The sequence below is a fragment of the Hyperolius riggenbachi genome, chromosome 12 (assembly GCF_040937935.1).
Source record: "Hyperolius riggenbachi isolate aHypRig1 chromosome 12, aHypRig1.pri, whole genome shotgun sequence".
Classification (NCBI taxonomy): domain Eukaryota; kingdom Metazoa; phylum Chordata; class Amphibia; order Anura; family Hyperoliidae; genus Hyperolius; species Hyperolius riggenbachi.
In genome coordinates this window covers 164,157,037-164,176,225 of record NC_090657.1, presented here as the reverse complement: position 1 = coordinate 164,176,225, position 19,189 = coordinate 164,157,037, and the positions used below count along the sequence as shown (strand labels likewise).

General features: G+C 45.4%; 1 protein-coding gene across 3 annotated transcripts in view; it reads left to right on the top strand.

Annotated features, from left to right (window-relative positions):
• LSM14B (LSM family member 14B) overlaps positions 1 to 18,950 on the top strand; it is a 38,411-nt gene extending 19,461 nt beyond the window's left edge. For 2 of the 3 annotated variants that reach the window (XM_068263620.1, XM_068263618.1), the window contains 5 exons: positions 5,040 to 5,237; positions 7,388 to 7,459; positions 12,585 to 12,746; positions 15,022 to 15,178; positions 15,979 to 18,950. In XM_068263620.1, coding sequence (XP_068119721.1) covers positions 5,040 to 5,237; positions 7,388 to 7,459; positions 12,585 to 12,746; positions 15,022 to 15,178; positions 15,979 to 16,144 — 755 coding nt within the window. In that variant the 3' untranslated portion in view covers positions 16,145 to 18,950. The remainder of the gene's footprint in view (positions 1 to 5,039; positions 5,238 to 7,387; positions 7,460 to 12,584; positions 12,747 to 15,021; positions 15,179 to 15,978) is intronic. The other variant, XM_068263619.1, reaches the window with a different exon arrangement.
• Positions 18,951 to 19,189: the final 239 nt, after the last annotated feature.

Genomic DNA, 19,189 nt, shown 5'->3' with positions numbered 1-19,189 from the left:
TTTCAATGTTTAGTATTGGAATGTCAATAGTTTAAAAGGGAAGTGCACATAAAACAAATCTTAAAGTGGAACTGTAGATAGGATTAAAATAGTTTCACTTGGGGCTTCTGCAAGCCCCCAGGATCCATTCTCCCGTCGCCAGCTGTTTTCGGTTTCGCCGCCTGGTCACTGCGACTGCGCGGCTCTGGCAACGCGTATCCTTTCTTCGTGTTCCATTGTGCAATAGCGCAATTGCAGACTTGTGCGCTTGGCAGGGCTGTGCTGGCTTCGACTTAGCAGTAGAGGAACGGAGGCTCTTGGAGGACCAAGGCGGGACAGGATGGCTGCTGGGGACTTGCAAAAGCCCCAGGTAAGTGAAACGGTTTATTTTAATCCTCTACAGTTCCACTTTAAGGTCCTAATTCTGCATAGACTTTTGCATCCTTAGGCTTCACGTACAAGATTAGTTGTGCAAGCTGTCTTCCAGTCATTTGCAGGTGTGATTGCTTTCTGTGGGTTTTCTGTTCTTGTCTGAACAGTAGGGGGGGCACTCGCAGGAAGACAGCAGAGGGAATGGATCAGATCTACAAGTCATGAGTAAAGCTGTCGCACAAGGATGCAGAGATCTGGTGTACTATAGGGATGGTAAATGACCTGCTAATAGAAGTCATGCAGATTTTATGCTAACTGTATGCATTTAGCTTAAATTCAGCATTGCTTTGTCTACACTGCGTACATCTGCTCTGCATCCTGGTGTCAGTTTATTCACATGACTTGTAGTGGTCTAATCCATTCTCTGTACTTCCTGATAATGTAACTTCCACTCCAGCTCCCTAGACAAACATGACCAGTACAGATATGCCAGTGCATCTTCTATTTAGGGGTGGAACCCGGGGGGGGGGGGGGGGGATGGTGGAGATTTCAGGAAAGCATGGGCAATGGAGTTATGCCAAATAGAGGTTGCTTTGGTGAAGTTTGTTCCCAGGAAATGGGGTCTTCATGCGCAAAGGTAGATTTTGTGCATATTGGCATTAAGCTTGGGGGCAAATGATGTCTGGGTTTGCAGTGAGCTTGGGTGCGCCAGGCAGTGTTTTGGTTTGCAGTGAGCTTAGGTGCCCGAGACGCCTGTTTGGGTTTGCAGTGTGCTTGGCTGGATTTTTGTCACAGCGGTAGAGCAAACCATTCCCGGCTGGCAGCTTGTGTGATGGCAATAGCTTGTTGTAACCTCATCCCCCTCCTATAGTGCTTCTGCAAGTGAGAAGTGACACAACCCTGTAGGTGAAAATGGACGTGACTCTGTTCTGCTTGTCTATTGGTCTGCAGCCACCTGCTCCAGGGAATTAGAGGACTTGGTATGAACAGAGCCTGCTTATACCTAGCCGGCTGCATTCTGTGCTGATTGGGGCATGGCTTTAACATTGTAAACTGTGGAGATCAGAGTTTCAGTAGAGGGATAGCTGTAGTCACACATTACAGGCTGCAATGACTGGTGTGAGCTTGTGATTGACACTAATACATGCACCACTGCATTACTGAGCAGTCCCACAAGTTATCTTGAGTACATGAAAGATTTAATATGTAGCTTTAATTCCACATTGATCCTAAGTGGCTGGATAGTGTACTGGTTTAGGGCTCTGCCTTTGACATGGGAGACAAGGGTCAAATCCTGGCTAGGGTTAGTATCTATTCAGTAAGAAGTCCTTGGGCAAGACTTACTGCAGGGTGGCCTCTTGAACGCGCCCTTAGTGGCTGCAGCTCTGAAGAGCTTTAAGTCCAACAGGCGAAAAGCTCCATACAAATGTTAGGATTATTAGTGAGTAATCTATAAGGCATCACACTCACAGTATGTTAGTAATAACTGCGGTGTCAGTGCAGGCCACTAGGGGCTCCCATTCTTTCTTATAAAAACCCTTTACAGCAATGCATGAATGATAAATAGCACTATATTAAGCAAGCTATTTACACCTTATGCTAGGTACACACCGTACATTTTTCTGGCAGAATTACCTGCCAGATTATTTCCAACATGTCGATCTGAATTTCTATTGACTTATTGGTTTTCCGATCCTATATTTGGTTTTTCAATCCATTTTTGTTCAGTTCTATTAAAATCGATCAGAAAACTATTGTAAAATCCAAAAATAGATCGAAATTCAGATCAAACATGTTGGAAATAGATCTGGCAGGTAAATCTTCCAGAAAATTGTATGGTGTGTACCTAGCATTACTAATAAACCTTGCGTTCCCCCTGCTGTATATTTAGAGATCGTCCTGCAGTGTGCGGGAGATGAGGTATGCAGGTGTTAACGCAACTACTGCCTGCATTTTTATTTATATAGTGCCAACATCTCGAGTGCTGTGTGAAACAAATATTGGGGGACATATACAAGAGACGCTCAAGACACTGTACAGTTATGTCATCCAGTAATACAAGTACAAATACATAGTTAAAGAGAATCTGTATTGTTAAAATCGCACAAAAGTAAACATACCAGTGTGTTAGGGGACATCTCCTATTACCCTCTGTCACAATTTCACCGCTCCCCGCCGCATTAAAAGTAGTCAAACAGTTTTAAAAAGTTTGTTTATAAACAAACAAAATGGCCACCAAAACAGGAAGTAGGTTGATGTACAGCATGTCCACACATAGAAAATACATCCATACACAAGCAGGCTGTATACAGCCTTACTTCTGAATCTCAAGAGATCACTTGTGTGTGTTTACCTTCTGTCCCCAGCTTCTCTCATGCACTGAACATTACAGGCTTCCTGCAGACAGCTCTGCCTATGTCATTAATTCCTCAGTATGTGACAGACCAGCTCCTTTCACAGCCTCCAGAGGAGGATTTTTATCCAGCTCTCTTCTATCACTGATAAGATAGCAGAGAAGCTGCTGGCTTATGTAAATAAAACACACACTGGAGTGTGCATAGAGGAACAGTTCAACACTGAAGAACTTGGCAGCCTTCCAGACACAGGCCGACAAGTCTGACAGGGGAAAGATACATTGCTTTATTACAGAGATGGTTATAGTAGAAAGAGCTGCAGTGAGCCAGAACAGATTAGAATAGGTTTAGGAACTTGTAGGATGGTAGAAAAAACGTTGTAATTTTTGTTAGTCACTTTAATGTGTGGATTGAGATCACTAAAATTGGTACATGTTCATATGGTAAAATACAGCAAATTAATATAGGATATCTCTGCCCTTGCAAGCTTACAATCTAGAGCAGGGGTTCCCATTGGGTGGATCACAAAGGACTTCATGGTAGATTCCGACTGCACTAGATTTTCCATTCTGTTTTTACAATTGTGCTCCTAAAGTTGTACATAAATAGATCATTTTGACTTATTTTTAAAGTCGCTCACATGCCAAAAAAGTGTGGGCCCCTCTGATCTAGAGGATAGTTGGGTAGAAACAATAGGAAAGGAAACGCATGGGTTAGCAGATGAGGCAGTGAGCCTCCAGTGCTACCTATAGCAAATTATCGGCTTGTCTGATCAGGTGTGTTTTGAGGGCTCTTTCACATCAGAGCTTGCGTTGGAGAACGCTCAAAGCATACGTTTTGTTGTATGCGTTTTAATGAGTTTTGATATGCGTTGCACTGCAGTGAGTGTGCGTTTTTAATCCGTTTTCAATGCGTTACAGGACATAGGAAAACGCAGATAATTTTTTTCTTTTAGTTTTCAACTTTCTACATTGTTCCTCTGTTGCATTCTGGGACTGATTGCCTGCGTTAACGGATTAAAAACGCGCATAGTGTGCGTTTTACATTGACTAACATTGTAACGCATAAAGCTAGCGTTGGCCAAAAAACTGCACCTGGGTGCAGTGGAACGCAACGCACAAAAAGGCTGCGTTATATGTGAAAGCTAAAATGAAAGTCTATGGACTTTCATTTCACCTTGGGTAACGCAAACTTTATCCTTTGCGTTGAAACGCAGAAAATCTGCCCTAATGTGAAAGAGCCCTGAGAGAATGTTTCCAGGCTCTGAGTCTGACTGACAGACTGCGGGGGAGGGTTCAAAAGGAGAGGCGATGCTCTTGAGAAGTCCTGGATGCGAGAGTGAGATGAAGTGACAAAGCTTCAGAGAAATGAGTGAAGGTTCCGAATGGGATAGTAGCTGGAGATTAAAGTGAACCAGAGATGAAGGGATATAAGAAATGTATGAAACCCTGGTGCTTCTCCAGCCCCTTCAGGCTATCTCCCTCACCGTTCTCTTCAGTTTCCTGTATCCCTCTGCTACGGCTCCCGGAAATCCGGCCAGTTGGCGTACTGCGCATGTGCCTACTGGCCAAATTACCGCGAGCCGTAGCGGAGGGTCCAAGAGACTGGAGAGAACAGTGAGGGAGCGATCAGCCTGCAACAGGCAGAAGGAAGCCCAAGATTTGTTTAAATTTGTATCCCTTCATATTGGGTATCCTTCAATGAGGAAAGGTATGGAGGTGATGGCTTGTGCAGAGCATTCTATGCTGCGTTCCATGTCCTTGTCCTTCTGCCTTCAGAGTGGAAATTCCAGCTTAGCGGGCGGAAGTGTAAAATGGAACGCAGTATAGAATGCATTAGAAGGGAGGCAGTTGCTAGGTGAGTTAGCCCTGCTTATCTCACTTCCTGCACACTGCAGGACAATCTTGCTCAGCCTGAACATTGAAACGTCCCGCCGCATATAGAGCTGCCACGTTTGTCTTGATGAAACGCGTAGTCTTCCAATTTCCTGCATTGCATGCTGGAATGCATCTTTTGTAACAAGGGAAACGGGAAGAACTTGAGTGAGGGGAAAGGTGGGACCTGTGTGCAGCAATGCAGATTCAGCACAGCAGAAGGTATGTTGATATCACCCACTGCTGAAACAAAGTGATGTGAATCGTGTCCTTTCATAAGTAATCAAATACTGAATAGAATGTAATGCAAATAAAGCACTTTGCATTTCCTTGGTGCGTCTGTGTTGCATGATTGAGGTTATAGATCTGTTACTTTTGAATTTGCATTTCCTTGGTGCATTCATGTTGCATGATGGGTTAGGCCTGTTAATCCGTTTCTAAACAGCCTGACTTTTTTCAGGGTCCGGATTCCCATCTGTCCCTCAGCGGAAGAGCCCGATGGTGGAGCAAGCCGTCCAGACTGGACCAGTGGAGAACACCGTTCAGAAGAAGATGCAGCCCCCCAAGGGTCCCCCTGTGATCCAGCGAGGGAATAGGCCAGGCCCAGCTCAGCCTCCTGCGCCCGCCCCGGTCTCAGTCTTGCCTACACAGACAAGTGGTAATGAGGAGCTGTTCTACAACATACACATTGCTAGACTGATCAGTGGTTCAGGCTTTGGGCTAAAGGGAACTGGGCTCAGTTTCATCTACTTGTACTCTGGATGGTTTACCTTAAAGCTAAACTCCAGAACTGTAGACCACAAATTCATGCCAGACTTCACAGGAAGGGAAGGTGAGGGAGATGCTAGAAGTTCCCAGGCCAGAAATTCATGCCAGACCTCACTGCAAGGGAAGGTGAGGGAGATGCTACAAGTTGCCAGTTGATGCTAATCTTTCAAGCAGTTTGGATATGGGCCAATCGCATGTAGCTGCTGTATTTGGTCGGTTTCCAAGATGGTGACAGCTCAATTTCATCGGAGGCAGCTACAAGATGATTTAGTAGATATCAGATCTGCAACCCAGTGGATTCAATTCCCCTATGATGTGAATATTCTGTCTAGCTAAGAGACTCAGAAACCACGCAACACTCAAATTGGTGGAAATGCATCTCATAAAGTTTATATTGCATGTGATGGGTGCGATACAGGTACAGATATCAATGAGCTACAGTAAACGCAAGATGTACAGAGCAATCCAATCATATAAACACATAAAGCTTAGTAAACAATGCCAACAATGTATACATTAATACATAACATTAATGCAGCTTCCCAATATATCCTAAAATACAACCCACATCACCCAGAACCATTACATGATCTTATCTTACCCATTCAAGAGAAACGGCTCTAACAGCAGACCACAGAAGACAGAGTAGAAGCAGCATGCTGAAAGACCATATACCCATTGACTCCACCCCCTCACCATACATCACTTCCCTTGAGAAAGCTTAGTGTCATTGGCTGAAAGAATGCTTTTCAGCAGATTTAAACTTCATCTCTGCCTAAGGTCAGTTAGCAGGAAGTGAAGTCTTCCTGCTCTATGTGCTCTAAGAATGGTGCAATGCCTGCTCCACAAAAGCAAGCAGTGAAACAGTCCATATCTTACAGTGACAATTGTCAACTCAAGAAAAACTTAAACCTAGTAAAAAAAAAAGTTAGCTGCTTACCTGGAGGGAACGATCTAGATCACTTTGAATCAGAATAAATTTTGTTTGACCAGATAAGTTTGCACTTTTGAGGAATATGACTTGGCAGTTGCGCAACACACAAGTCAGTGTAGGTAAATGGAAGTCAAGGACTATACAGTATATGTTAGTGCTAGCAAACTGTGTGAGAAGTGTTCATTTTGTTCTATGCTGCAGTGCTTTCCAGTGCTAGCAGCTCTAGTGTGGTTCTGGATTAAGCATGGCTACTGCCAGTGGGAAGAAGCGGTTAGTCTAACTGTCCTGCTTCTCCTTATTCCCTCTTCATGCACATATCCAAATCACCTGCTGGTGTTTGGTCTCCTCAGAAGTACTTGTATCAGAGTACCTCCTGAAGATGAACTTTTTAGCACTGTGCATACACCTGTCCACGTGTGTGTTCTGTATGGATCCGCTTGTCTTAGGAAGAACTGACACCGAAGCACTTGCGTGGCCTTCTGAGGAGACCCAAAAGGCTTCTTTGGCGTAAAAGTCAAATGGTGGAGGTGAAATGAGGCGATGCAGGGGAAAAGGAAGGCTCTAAGGGATCCAGAACCTTTCCTCCTCTTAGGTGAGTATCTAACTTTTTTTACTAGGTTACAAATGTCCTAAACATTTGCATAAAGCCAGATTTTACAGATTTTTTTTTTTTTTTAGTCTCATGTTTGCCATCTCTAATAAGGCAACTGTCTGATCTGCTGGTGAGAGGGCCTTTCAGAGGGCTGATGTGGTGGCATCACATTTTATTAACTTCAGATGGGGGGGGGGGGGGGGGGGGGGAAGGAAGATGTACAAGACTAGGCTTGAGCTTCCTGGCTCTGTCATAAACAGCAATCTCGGCTGACGGGCAGCTTTAGTAATTCTGCACCCTGTAACCCAAATTCACAGCTATCCTGGGGTAGAACCCTTTTATCACATTTATACCTGGAGTTGAGCTTTGAGTGGCAATCCAGAGATGGTGTCTTGCCTCTCCTGTACCTCTGACTCGTATTTGGGCTGGCCGATTGGTGTGGCCATCTGCAGCAGCTTACAGTATGTCAGTTGTGTGCAGCACTTGTATTTAAGTCTCTTGCTCTTCATTTCAGTCCCAGCTCCTCCTGCACAGGTGCAGAGTGTAGTGAATGATGAGAACAGGAGGCCCCCCAGAAGGAGATCAGGTAACTTGAAAGGCAGCGGTGGGATGCTGTGACAGTAGTGGGAGGGTCACAGAGTGGGGGTGTCAAGAAAATGACAGATCTACAAATAGACAAGACTGCTGTTCTTTCTAAGAAATGTTCATCTCCGTGTGGTCGGCAGTGAGATACTAACCAACCTTTCTATAGAATAGATTGTTTGTGGTGTGTTAATATTTTTTCCTTCTCACTTGTAATTGTGTATTTCATGCTAAATTCCTTCCTACAGCGTGAGCAGTTTCTACACCAGCACCAGGTAGTGATGCTCAAGAGATGCAGATGGCTCTAGCTTGTAAGCAAATTGCACTCAATTTGTATGTTCCTTGCAACTCTGCCAAGCCAGACTGGCATGAAGTGATTTAACTGGACCGACTCCACCCTGTGTACAAATCTACATGCAAGCTAGACTTTGCATCTCCTTGACTGATTAAGTCTTGTTTCTTATCCAAGTATTGAAGGACGGTGAGTTACTAAGTTCATGCAAACTGGAATGGGAGCAGATGCAGTAGCTGCTGAATTTGATTGGTCCATTTCCTGTCTACATAAATTCATATAGACCTAAAAGCAAAGGCGCCAACATGGCGGGATATCACAATATATTAAATGAAACACACAAGAACGATGTACCACGTGTAAGGTAGAGTATAGCCTGTAGTTGAGGGCAGCTGCTGGAATAAGCGCTGTGGCCAACACAAAGTCCCACCAAGCGAATCTGCCTCCAAGCTCCATGCCGTCCTGCAGAGAGGTCACGGGTCACAACTTGTTTCAGGAGACACCCCTTCATCAGTTCACACCCTTCAGCCTGTTTAACCACTTAAGCCTATCTGGATGAGTATTCTTGTCCAGGTAGGCACCGCTAAAGGCTAACTGGATGAGTATTCTTGCCCAGTATTTTTAGCGGCAGTCTGCGCACATGCACGGGGCTGTGGACCCTGGCAGTTTTCTGTTTCTGCGTTTGGGGAAGGGAAATGAATGGACATGACCTCAATCAGCAGCATGTCCATACAAATGAAAGTGGAAAAACGAAACACTTAACTCGAAAAAAGTTGAATTGCATTAAATTAGTTTATTTATATGGAGCTGCATAAACTCCAATGACCTGGCTGGGGGGTTTGCCATCTTGTGGTGAAAAAGGAGACAGCATTACACTTTCTATAAACAAAAATAAAAACTAAGTATAAAAACAGGTGAACCAAAAGTTAAAATTAATGAAACTTCGTCCAACTGACGTCTAACTTCTCATTTATCTGTGTCCAACCTAGAAATCCAACAAGTTTCCCGGGAGCATAACCTTCTAAAACTCTCATTGGGTGACTAGTGATCTAAATTTAATCCAGACAAATTACTCAGTACTTGTCTTATAAATTTACATAAAACTAGGTTAACATTTGTATCAACTTGAAATTATTGGGTTCTCATGGACATCACCAACTAACACTTCATTAGTATTCAGCACTAATTTCTATTGAAAATTTTAATACAGGTTATTTGCAACTTTCAAGTTCATACATTTTAAAGAGGTCTGGGTGTTAAATAGAATTTAGCGGGAGATTCACTGGAGATTAACCTTAAACAATGAACTGCATGAACAGAACAATGGATTCATAAAATCTTAAGTAAAGCTACAGCAATAAGTTCTGATAATATGAACTGATGCAGCGATTGACCCAAACTAGCATTGCTATCCTCCCTTCTCTGTATTGTGCGCTGCACCCACTTGTGGCAGTCTCATGCAGCAGAAACAGTCAATGGGCAGCTTGGGTATTGACACAACAAATGTTACCACTGGAGTAATTGCATTCTTAGTAGTTGCTTAAGTTACATTGCATACACACATCCAATTTTGATTGAATTTTACCATCTCCATGTAGTATGAGGGCCAACAAGTTTCAAATACTATGAACAGATGTGTAGGTAAGCTCTTACTACGTGGAGGTGGTAAGATTGTCCAGTCATTGGCCAATCGAAATTTGGTGTGTATCGGGCTTTAGATGGTGAGAAAGCTCTTTGGGTCCATTGCGGGGCTATTATTTAGCAAGGATCTGAATATACATTCTAACACTTGTGTAGACTTAACACGTTCTGTTTGGGCATCTTAACTTTGTAAGGTACTGAGCTGAATGTTGGCCTGGTCGTCCAGAATAGTTGCAGCCTCTACAACTACCGTGTTTCCCCGAAAATAAGACACTGTTTTTATATTTTTTGCTCCAAAAAGTGTACTAGGGCTTATTTTCAGGGGATGTCTTATATTGGCACTGCATGATATGTCCCATGCTGGCCACCTCTTATTGCTGCTCATTGTAATGTCACAGTGCCAATCAGGCACCTGTCATGTCATCCCTGCACACAGATGATAAACCTGCTGTGTGCAAGGATGACATGACAAGTGCCTGATCGGCACTGCACGATGTGTCCCCTTCTGTTCTCAGTGTAGCTGCTCCAGCCCTTTAGCCTGTGTCTCTGCTCCTCTGCATTATGTCCCCCTCCCTTCCGACCCCTGTGGCCGCTCTGTCCCGCCTCCTTGTCTGGGTCTCTGCTCCCCTGCATCATGTCCCCCTCCCTTCCGACCCCTGTGGCTGCTGTCCCGCCCCCTTGTCGGTGTCCCCCGCTCCCCGTGCACGCTAAATGTAATGGCAGCCAGCGTGTCATACTGTAGCCATGCTGCCCGGAGATCTCTGGCGTCCTGTCTTCTTCCCTCTAGTAACCGGCGCCTGTGTAGATGACGTCATGTACACAAGCGCCGGTTACTAGAGGGAGAAGTGAGGACGCCAGCGATCTCCGGGCAGCATGGCTACAGTAAGACACGCTGGCTGCCATTACATTTAGCGTGCACAGGGAGTGGGGGCCACCGACAAGGGGGCGGGACAGAGCAGCCACAGGGGTCAGAAGGGAGGGGTGGACACAATGCATGGGGAGCAGAGACCCAGACAAGGAAGCAGGACAGAGCGGCCACCCGGGTCGGAGGGGGGGGGGGGGGGCACTTAAAACAGGGAAACGGAGAGACAGTCTGGGGGGTGGGATATGATGTTTTCTGCGGCTGGGGATGTGTGGCTTTGGGGCTAGGCCTTATATAATCGGAGGATGCCTTATATTCAGAGAAGTCATGAAATTGCAGCTAGGCCTTATAATCAGAGGATGTTTTACTTTAGGGGAAAGACGGTACGTGTGTGCATTGATACTGGGAAAATTTATCACAACTGGTGCAAAAAGCAGGGCAAAAGTAGTTCCTTGGCCAGTTATAATCCTTGTTTTAACTTCTGACTTCCTGGGGAGTCGCTCCACTCTTGTCTGCTTTCTCTGCTCCTGTCCTGCTGGATCAGGTCAGCTTAAAGGCTGCAAAGCTTGTAAGTGCCCCACTGATACAATAGTACCCATGTGCTGGGAGATGGTTAGGACTGGTAACTGACAGGGCAGCAGCTGTGGCTAGGGATGGTCCGCAGTGAGGACTGGTAACTGATAGGGCAGCAGCTGTGGCTAGGGATGGTCCGCAGTGAGGACTGGTAACTGATAGGGCAGCAGCTGTGGCTAGGGATGGTCCACAGTGAGGACTGGTAACAGGGCAGCAGCTGTGGCTAGGGGATGGTCCATACTGCTGACTATTGTAAGTTCTGATGCTTGGAAAGGACCAGTGACATAAAACAGCTGCTTCATTTGATTAGTCCATTTCCAAGCCACAGGAGTAGCATTACTAGTAGTCCAAGGTATTTGCAAGAAACAGACACAGAGCCCAATATAGTGTAGTAAGCACTCGTAAATGTAGGTGTGTAGGAAGAGTAAGTGCAATATAGTCGCCTCATAGGCAACCACTGTAAATGGTGGGGAGATTAAACCTGTCCCCACTCAGGAATAGGTCACTCTCCGTAGATCAAGAAAAAGGGGTAACACCCCTCTACCAAGGGGTGGACTTGTACAACGTGGTACAGATACAGAGGTGCCAAAAGGATAAAGGGGTTTAAAACTGAGGTAGTGATGGACTCATCACCTCCAAGCAGACAAAAGATAATGCCGTTCTGTTTTCAATAAAGCAATTTACACACTCCAGGAAAAATACATTTTGTGAGTGACAGCTTCCTCAGGCAATAAGTGGAGTACAGGTAGTACCCGACTTACGAACAACCTGTGGATACGAAAGGCATGGCTTATGTGAGAAAGTCAAAAAAAAAATTCAAATTGGACTTGTAGTTTTTGAGAATTTTAAAAAAAGAAAAATGATTTTAAACTTGTGTAAGCAAATACAGAGAGCAGAGGTGACAGAGGGGTACACTGGAGGCACGGGGCACACGAGGTATAAGGGACAGATGAGTGTTCCAACTTGAGAACAGATTCAGGTTAAGAATGAACCTACAGTACCTATCGTTCCTTAACCGGGGACTACCTGTACATACGATGCAGGTCTGGTACTGAGCCAAAAGCTTTTCCGGAGTGTGTAAATTGCTTTATTGAAAACAAAACGGCATGATCTTGTCTGGAGGAGGCAAGTCCACTACTACCTTCTTAGAGTGAAACTTTTTAGACCTTTATCCCTTTGGAGCATTACTAGCAGGTCTGTGACCATCCTGAGTTGGAGTAAGCCAAAATTTTCTAAATCAGATTAAAGCCTTTGATAAGTAATTTTGTACAAATTGGTAATAACGGTCTTGCCCAACCGAGTGGCCTTTAATATAGGCAAGTTTATTTGGCCAATTTCTAAGAATTCTGTGTGAAGGCCACCCCAGGCTGAAGATGTACTTGAAGTGTGCCTGAGGGTCTTCCTCCAGCCCCCATGTACTCTATGGGCTCCCTTGCTGTCCTCCCGGGGGGTCCAATGTCCTGCAATCTTCCTCAGTAATAGGCTTTAGTCTTGTCAGTTGGGCTGCATTGTGCATGCACTGCCTATCCTACTATGGGTAACAGGTGTGTGTGTGATGGGGGCATGGCTGGGTCATGCATGCATAGTGCACCCCAACTGGACCCTATTACCTGGGAACATACACTCCCGGGTGCATGTACATGGGGGCTGGAAGGAACCCCGGGGGAGTATAAATTATACCCTTTTTTTGCTGATTTCCTTTAGTTGACATAATAGGAAGGGACACAGAAGTTTTTGACTTGCAGCTGTATCTTCACACAGGTAACCGGCGGACAAGGAACCGATCTCGGGGTCAGAACCGTCCAGCCACCGTCAAAGAGAACACTATCAAATTTGATGGAGACTTTGATTTCGAGAGCGCGAACGCTCAATTCAACAGAGAAGAGCTGGACAAAGAATTCAAAGATAAGCTAAATTTAAGAGGTAATTTCATTCACACATGAGCTCTGAGGAAGCGGGTCATAGCCCTGCGAAACGGCTGTTAGACCACCCTGTATTACCTTTGCATGTTCCCCTGTATGTGACCTGCGTAACCAATAAACTTTGGAAGCATCTGCCTTGGTGCAACTGCAAGGGTTCCTTGTGTCACAACCCAGGAGTTGTTGAACAGGGTACAGCTATAGTTAAGAGGGAGCTATCGGCAATTTAGTGGTGCAGCTCTCTAATTCTGTATGTGGCTGTGATAGATAGGGACACAAGAAGGGAGGGAGTGCACCCAGTGCATGTAAAGTGTCTGGGGGCTGGCTGCCCATAAACAGATATCACCTGCATGTGTTGGGTATCCCATACAGGTGCACCAGCTTGTAGACTTCTGTCCAACTAGGCCAGGGACGTCTTGTGGTGTCCCGGTTTCCTTTTCAGCATGTGACCTGGACTCCATGCCTTGTCACTGGCATAGTGGTCGCAAGCCTAAGAACTGGTGCTCCCGTTTATGATCACACACGCTTCCTGGCAATACCAGAGGTGTGTTGGCAATATGGGTCTAGTGATGACTCACACATCTTCTGGACGTACTTGGTGATACAATCTTACTGGACACTATCAACGCAACTAGAGCTCTGATCCACTCACATTGGAAGTCACACCATCTAGTAAGGCTTGGCTCAGACTGTAGGGTCTATAAAAGCTATGGAAGGATTGAGCAATACAAAATATGGGTGATTTGGGTGGAGTTCACTTACTCGGATGAGTGTAACTTGAGTAGAAGCTATGATCTAGGGATATGTACTGTATCGTTTTTTTATGGGGTTTCTCCTTGACTGATAATTTTTGACTTGTGCATAAATGTTATCTAAAGTTTATACAAATACTGATGGTGGAATGTGAACCCTTGTATTGGTATGTTATTGTGTTAACTTTTCAACAGCATTATAAACCTTTTAATTATGGAAAAAAAAATGGACATATATGTAACCTGGAATTGCACCTTATTGGTAGTCTCTGCTGCTCCTTGTCTGCCTTGTTGCCCATACCCAGGCTTGCAAAGTACCCCCTCCCCTACCCACCCATACCTACATATGGTAGGAATGCTCTCATCTCATCATAGCCTCTTAACCAGCTGGGCGGTATGGACGAGCTCAGCTCGTCCATCACCGCCGGAGGCTGCCGCTCAGGCCCTGCTGGGCCGATTTGCATGAAATAAAGAGCAGCACACGCAGCCGGCACTTTGCCAGCCGCGTGTGCTGCCTGATCGCCGCCGCTCTGCGGCGATCCGCCGCGAGCAGCGGCGAAAGAGGGTCCCCCCAGCCGCCTGAGCCCAGCGTAGCCGGAACAAAGTTCCGGCCAGCGCTAAGGGCTGGATCGGAGGCGGCAGACGTCAGGACGTCGGTTGACGTCCATGACGTCACTCCGCTCGTCGCTATGGCGACGATGTAAGCAAAACAAGGAAGGCCGCTCATTGCGGCCTTCCTTGTTTATTCTGGGCGCCGGAGGCGATCGGAAGAACGCCTCCGGAGCGCCCTCTAGTGGGCTTTCATGCAGCCAACTTTCAGTTGGCTGCATGAAATAGTTTTTTTTTTTTATTTAAAAAAAACCCTCCCGCAGCCACCCTGGCGATTTAATCAGAACGCCAGGGTGGTTAAAGAAGTGTACCTGAGGCAATGTGAATGTGCAGTACAAAGTTAACCAGGCTGTTTTTCTAGGCATAGAAGTGACTGCTTCTCTTTCAGGCAGCAAAACAAGAAATTGTCTTGCTGGTACCTTGTCGGGAATATAGTAGGCATTACTGATAAGAAAATTTACAGCCATAAAAACTTTCCTGGCAGAATATAACTTGAGGGCAGGGCGATATAAAATACATGAACTATTGACCATTTTCCTAACTCTGGGACACTTATTAGACTGCCACTGGGCAAAGGCAACAAACCTCAATCTAGTTTGTAAATGTTCAAATTTAAAATAAAAACGTGGGATATCTAAAGTGCCATTGTTAGGAGTAGGAGGATAAATACAATTGTTAATCGCATCAGTTTACTTTACCCTCAGGTTCACTTTAGGTGGGACTGTTGACCATTTCCAGAACCACAAGGAGGGTGGGGTGTGTTTTTATCTAATTGGCATTATTGTAGCCTTCTAGGTTCATGGTGTCTGAATCCCTCCCAAATGCAATTCCACCATGGTGGGATAGGCAAAGTTCCTCTTCTTTCCATGTCTATCTCTGTTACTAGAGGCTTTCAGGGTTATCTATTTCCTCTTCCAGATGACAAGCCAGAGAAGGAAGGGGAAGAGAAGGCGGACTCTGGGGTGGAGACGCAAAATAGTGATGGAAACCCTGAAGAGGACCCCCTGGGACCCAACATTTACTATGACCGATCAAAGTCCTTCTTTGACAACATCTCATCGGAGATGAAATCCAGGTGAGGCTGAAAGTCCCTCCCCTGCCCCGCTAGAGGCCGTAAGTCCCTGCCTCGCCACTCTGCATCATGGTAAAGTCAGGGAGAGATAAAAAATGGGTGAGGTGATTAGTGTCTCAGTAGAGCTGTTTACCTATCTCTGGAATTCAAAAAAAACCTGCACTTTTGGTGGACCTTGAGGACTTAGTTGGGGAATACTGACCTAGAACATCACCCACATTACATACAGGAAATGACATCAGCTAGTATGTTGCCCAAATTAAATGACAACTGAAGAGGTATATGGAGGCTGCCATTTTTTTTTACTTTTTTTGAGCAGTAGTACCAGTTGCCTGGCAGCCCTGCTGATCTATTTGGCTGCAGTAGTGTGAGTCAGACCAAAACCAAACATGCAGCTAATATTGTCATAAACTCCTGATCTACTGCATGCTTGTCCAGGGTCTATGGCTAAAAGTATTAGAGGCAGAGGATCAGCAGGACAGCCAGACAACTGTAACTGGTATTGCTTAAAAGGATATAAGGATGGCAGCCTCCACGTCAGTTTCGTTAGTTGTCTTTTAAATCACTCATTGTAAAGGGGTTGGGAGGGGTGTGGCATACAGAAGGGGAAAAGCTGGGTGGAGTGGCTTGGGACAGAAGGTGGGGCTGAATGTTGTTCAGGAAGCCAGCCAATCACTAGGACTAGACGGAGCCTTTTTAGTCGCAGCAGTTAGTGCTGCTAAGCTGGCATGGTTGTGTGGGGTAAATCTTGCAAAGTTTACCTCCATGTAGATTTGCTTTAATTGCAACATTTTTTTTTCCAGACGCACCACATGGGCAGAAGAGAAAAAGCTGAACACTGAAACGTTTGGGGTTTCTGGAAGATTCCGTCGCGGCCGCAGCTTTCGGGGAGGCTTCCGAGGAGGAAGAGGTGGTGCTGTTCCCCGAAGAACCCAGACAACGCAGAGGGCTGGCACCGGGCGAGTGTGACAGACCTCTGCTGCATTTATGGACAGAACGGGGATCACAAGTCCCTAGACCATAATGGCTTCTCAACCCTTTCTCCAGGCCTCAGTGTGTGTGATTTGTGGATATGCACTCTGCACAAGTGGACCTGTCACTGCCCGGCAAGAATCGGTACCTTCTCACGAACTTTCCTGACCATCCACAAACCGCACACCTCTGCTGAGGTCTGAGAGGCATCAATCCTGCTCAAGACTCACTTGTCTTCCATAATTTTTCATCCCTGATGATGCATTGTAGCTGTTCTGTAACCCTGTGCCAGGCAGGAGAGCCTGCCAATGCTTTCTTCCATGTAACACTGTATCCGCCACAGGCTAGGCTAGGCACAGATAGGAGGCACCACTGGTGCCCGAGCCGCAGGGGAATGCTATGTGGCACTTTAGTTGAGGTGAGCAGTTATGTTTTTGTTCCCCATAAAAGAATCTTTTGCCTGTGTGCTTTTTTTTTTTTTTTTTTTTTTTTTTTTGGGAGCTCTTCAAATGTTTAAATGGCTAGGACTGAGGCAAGTGTGACTATGTATAATGTAAAACTCTCCACTCAATATCAGGTCTGATTCTAAAGATGTTACTATCGGCACTATTGCTGGCATTAAAGAACTGAAGTGAGAGTGATATGGAGGCTGCCATATTTATTCCCTGTTAAACAATACCAGTTGCCTGGCTGCCCTGCTGATGTATTTGGCTACAGTAGTGTCTGAACCACACCAAAAACAAGCATGCAGCGAATATCCGCTCAGACAATGTCAGATATGCCTGATCTGTTGTATGCTTGTTCAGGGCCCATGGCTAAAATTAGTCAGGATCAGCAGGATAGCCAGGTAACTGGTATTGCTTAAGGGGAAATATGGCAGCCTCCATATCCCTCTACTACAGCACTATCTTAAAGAAAAACTGAATCTATGGAACTCTTGTAGCGGTCATTGACGTGAAAGTCCTCTAACTGGAATGGATGTACTGTGGTGGCTGGCATGTTTGTCGCTGTCATTACGCAGTTACTATTGGGGTCCCTGTCATACTGTTACTATGAGTTACACATGCCACTCCCAAGCCCTCTGCTTAAAGCAAGGGGGTTTCTTTTATGCAGATACTTGCCTTTGGGACTGAAGGTCTTAAAGCTTTCCTAGTCTTCTGTTGGTGGCTTTGTTCCAGTGATGTGCCTGTTCAGTATTGCCCCTCCAGATCACTGAATGCTGATTTGACCAGTTGGTTGATAAACTTAAAGGAAACCAGAGCTGATAGAAATTAAGTTTGATACGCCTTCCTCCCTCTTCAGTACCGGGTCTCGTAAATTCAGCCAGTCTGACGCAAGGGAAGTGTGCCCTTTATGTATCTCCAGCAGCTGCCAGAGATATGTAGAGGGCACACTTGGGCAGATTGGCCACAACTGGCTGAAGTTACTGGACCTGGTACTGGAGCAGGGAAGACTGAGGATGGTGGTGAGAGCGTTCTGTGCGGATGGGGCTGCAAGAAGCCCCAGGTATGTATAAAACTTTCATATCCTTTCAGTTCTGTTGCACTTTTTAAACGGGTTGACGGCCCTGGAACCAAGCCACTGGTGGAGGACCGGGAAGGCTCTGATATCCAGAGCCTTCCCTCCTGTTGAGAGGAGTATCTGCCTTTTTTTTTTTAGAAGAAAACTCATGCTTCAGTATCCCTTTAAACATGCAGAGTGCCACTTTAACCTGCATATATTTTCAGTTTTTGGCAAACTGCAGTCCCCTTCATAGAAGGGAAAGTTTTTAATGCCTTTGGTCTGTGCTCAGTTGAGCTGCTTGCTCACCATTTGAAACACTAGTCTTTTTTTTTTTTTTTCGATGGGGAAACTGTAAATTGTACCAAAGCGTTATGGGTAATGGGCAATTTCTTTACCCCTTCACTGTTTTATTTTTTTGTAAAGCACTTAGTAGAGGTTGCAGTGTAGCTAAGGTGTGTCCTGTATGCAATGATGGAGCTCCTACAGTTCTACTGCCATAAAATATGGAGCCGTTGCGCACAGTACAGGCAGACCAGTCACTGGTACTCCAAAGGAACTGTCCACGAAAAGGAATGCAAGATGGCGCTGGTGGAGCCATCACAGGTATGGTGCAGGCTCTAGTCAATGCACTATATTGGATTGGTTGTTTTGGACTCACAGGATGGAGTCTAACATGGTACACCCATGTACAGTGCAGGCTTGTCATTAACTAGACTTGCTCCTTATGGCTTAACGGTGGCATCACGGCAGCCAACATGAGGCATTTGTGTACCATGCAGGCTTGTCAAAGATGGCACCACAGCAGCCAATGTAGAGCAGTCACTATTGCTATTTAGCCAAGTCTTGCTACCGCAAATTGTCCAGTTGTGACTTACAAAATGGTGCTGCAGCAGCCAATGTAGGGCCATTGCAAGCACAGTGTGGGTGTGACAGTTGTGTTCTTACAGGATTGGCTGTTTCTGAAGTGATCATGTGACTCTTCCACATAAACTCATGTAATACTCTGTGGCTGTCCTGGGCTAGAGCATGCCTTGTAAGTGGTTCTCTAGCGTAAAAAGGCCACAAGATGGCGTCTTGCATGAGATGGGTTGAAGATTTTTGGTTTTGGTTTTTGTTCCCTTGCATTTATGCACTTCCCCAGTATTGTCAAGTGTTTCTGCAAATGACAACTTTTAAGTTATACATGAAAAGCTTAAGTTAAAAAGTGTCTTTATTTTTGTAGAATCCTGGTGCTGACAACCAGTAGCCCATGGGGATGTGATTTCAATTGTATATCTACCAATAAATCTACAAACGTTTAGTGGCTGATCCATTTTTTATATATACAATGGTAAACCTTGCATTTCTCATTGGTAACACACACTTATCAGCCCTAAAACATGACCACCCCCTCTAATGTACCCCTGTCTGACCCACAGAGGTAGGTGTTCTGTGGTATTGGTTTCTGAGACTTAAAGGACAACTTTAGTGAGAAGTATGTGGAGGCTGCCTTATTTCCTTTTAAACAATACCTGTTGTCTGGCTAGCCTTCTCTTCATC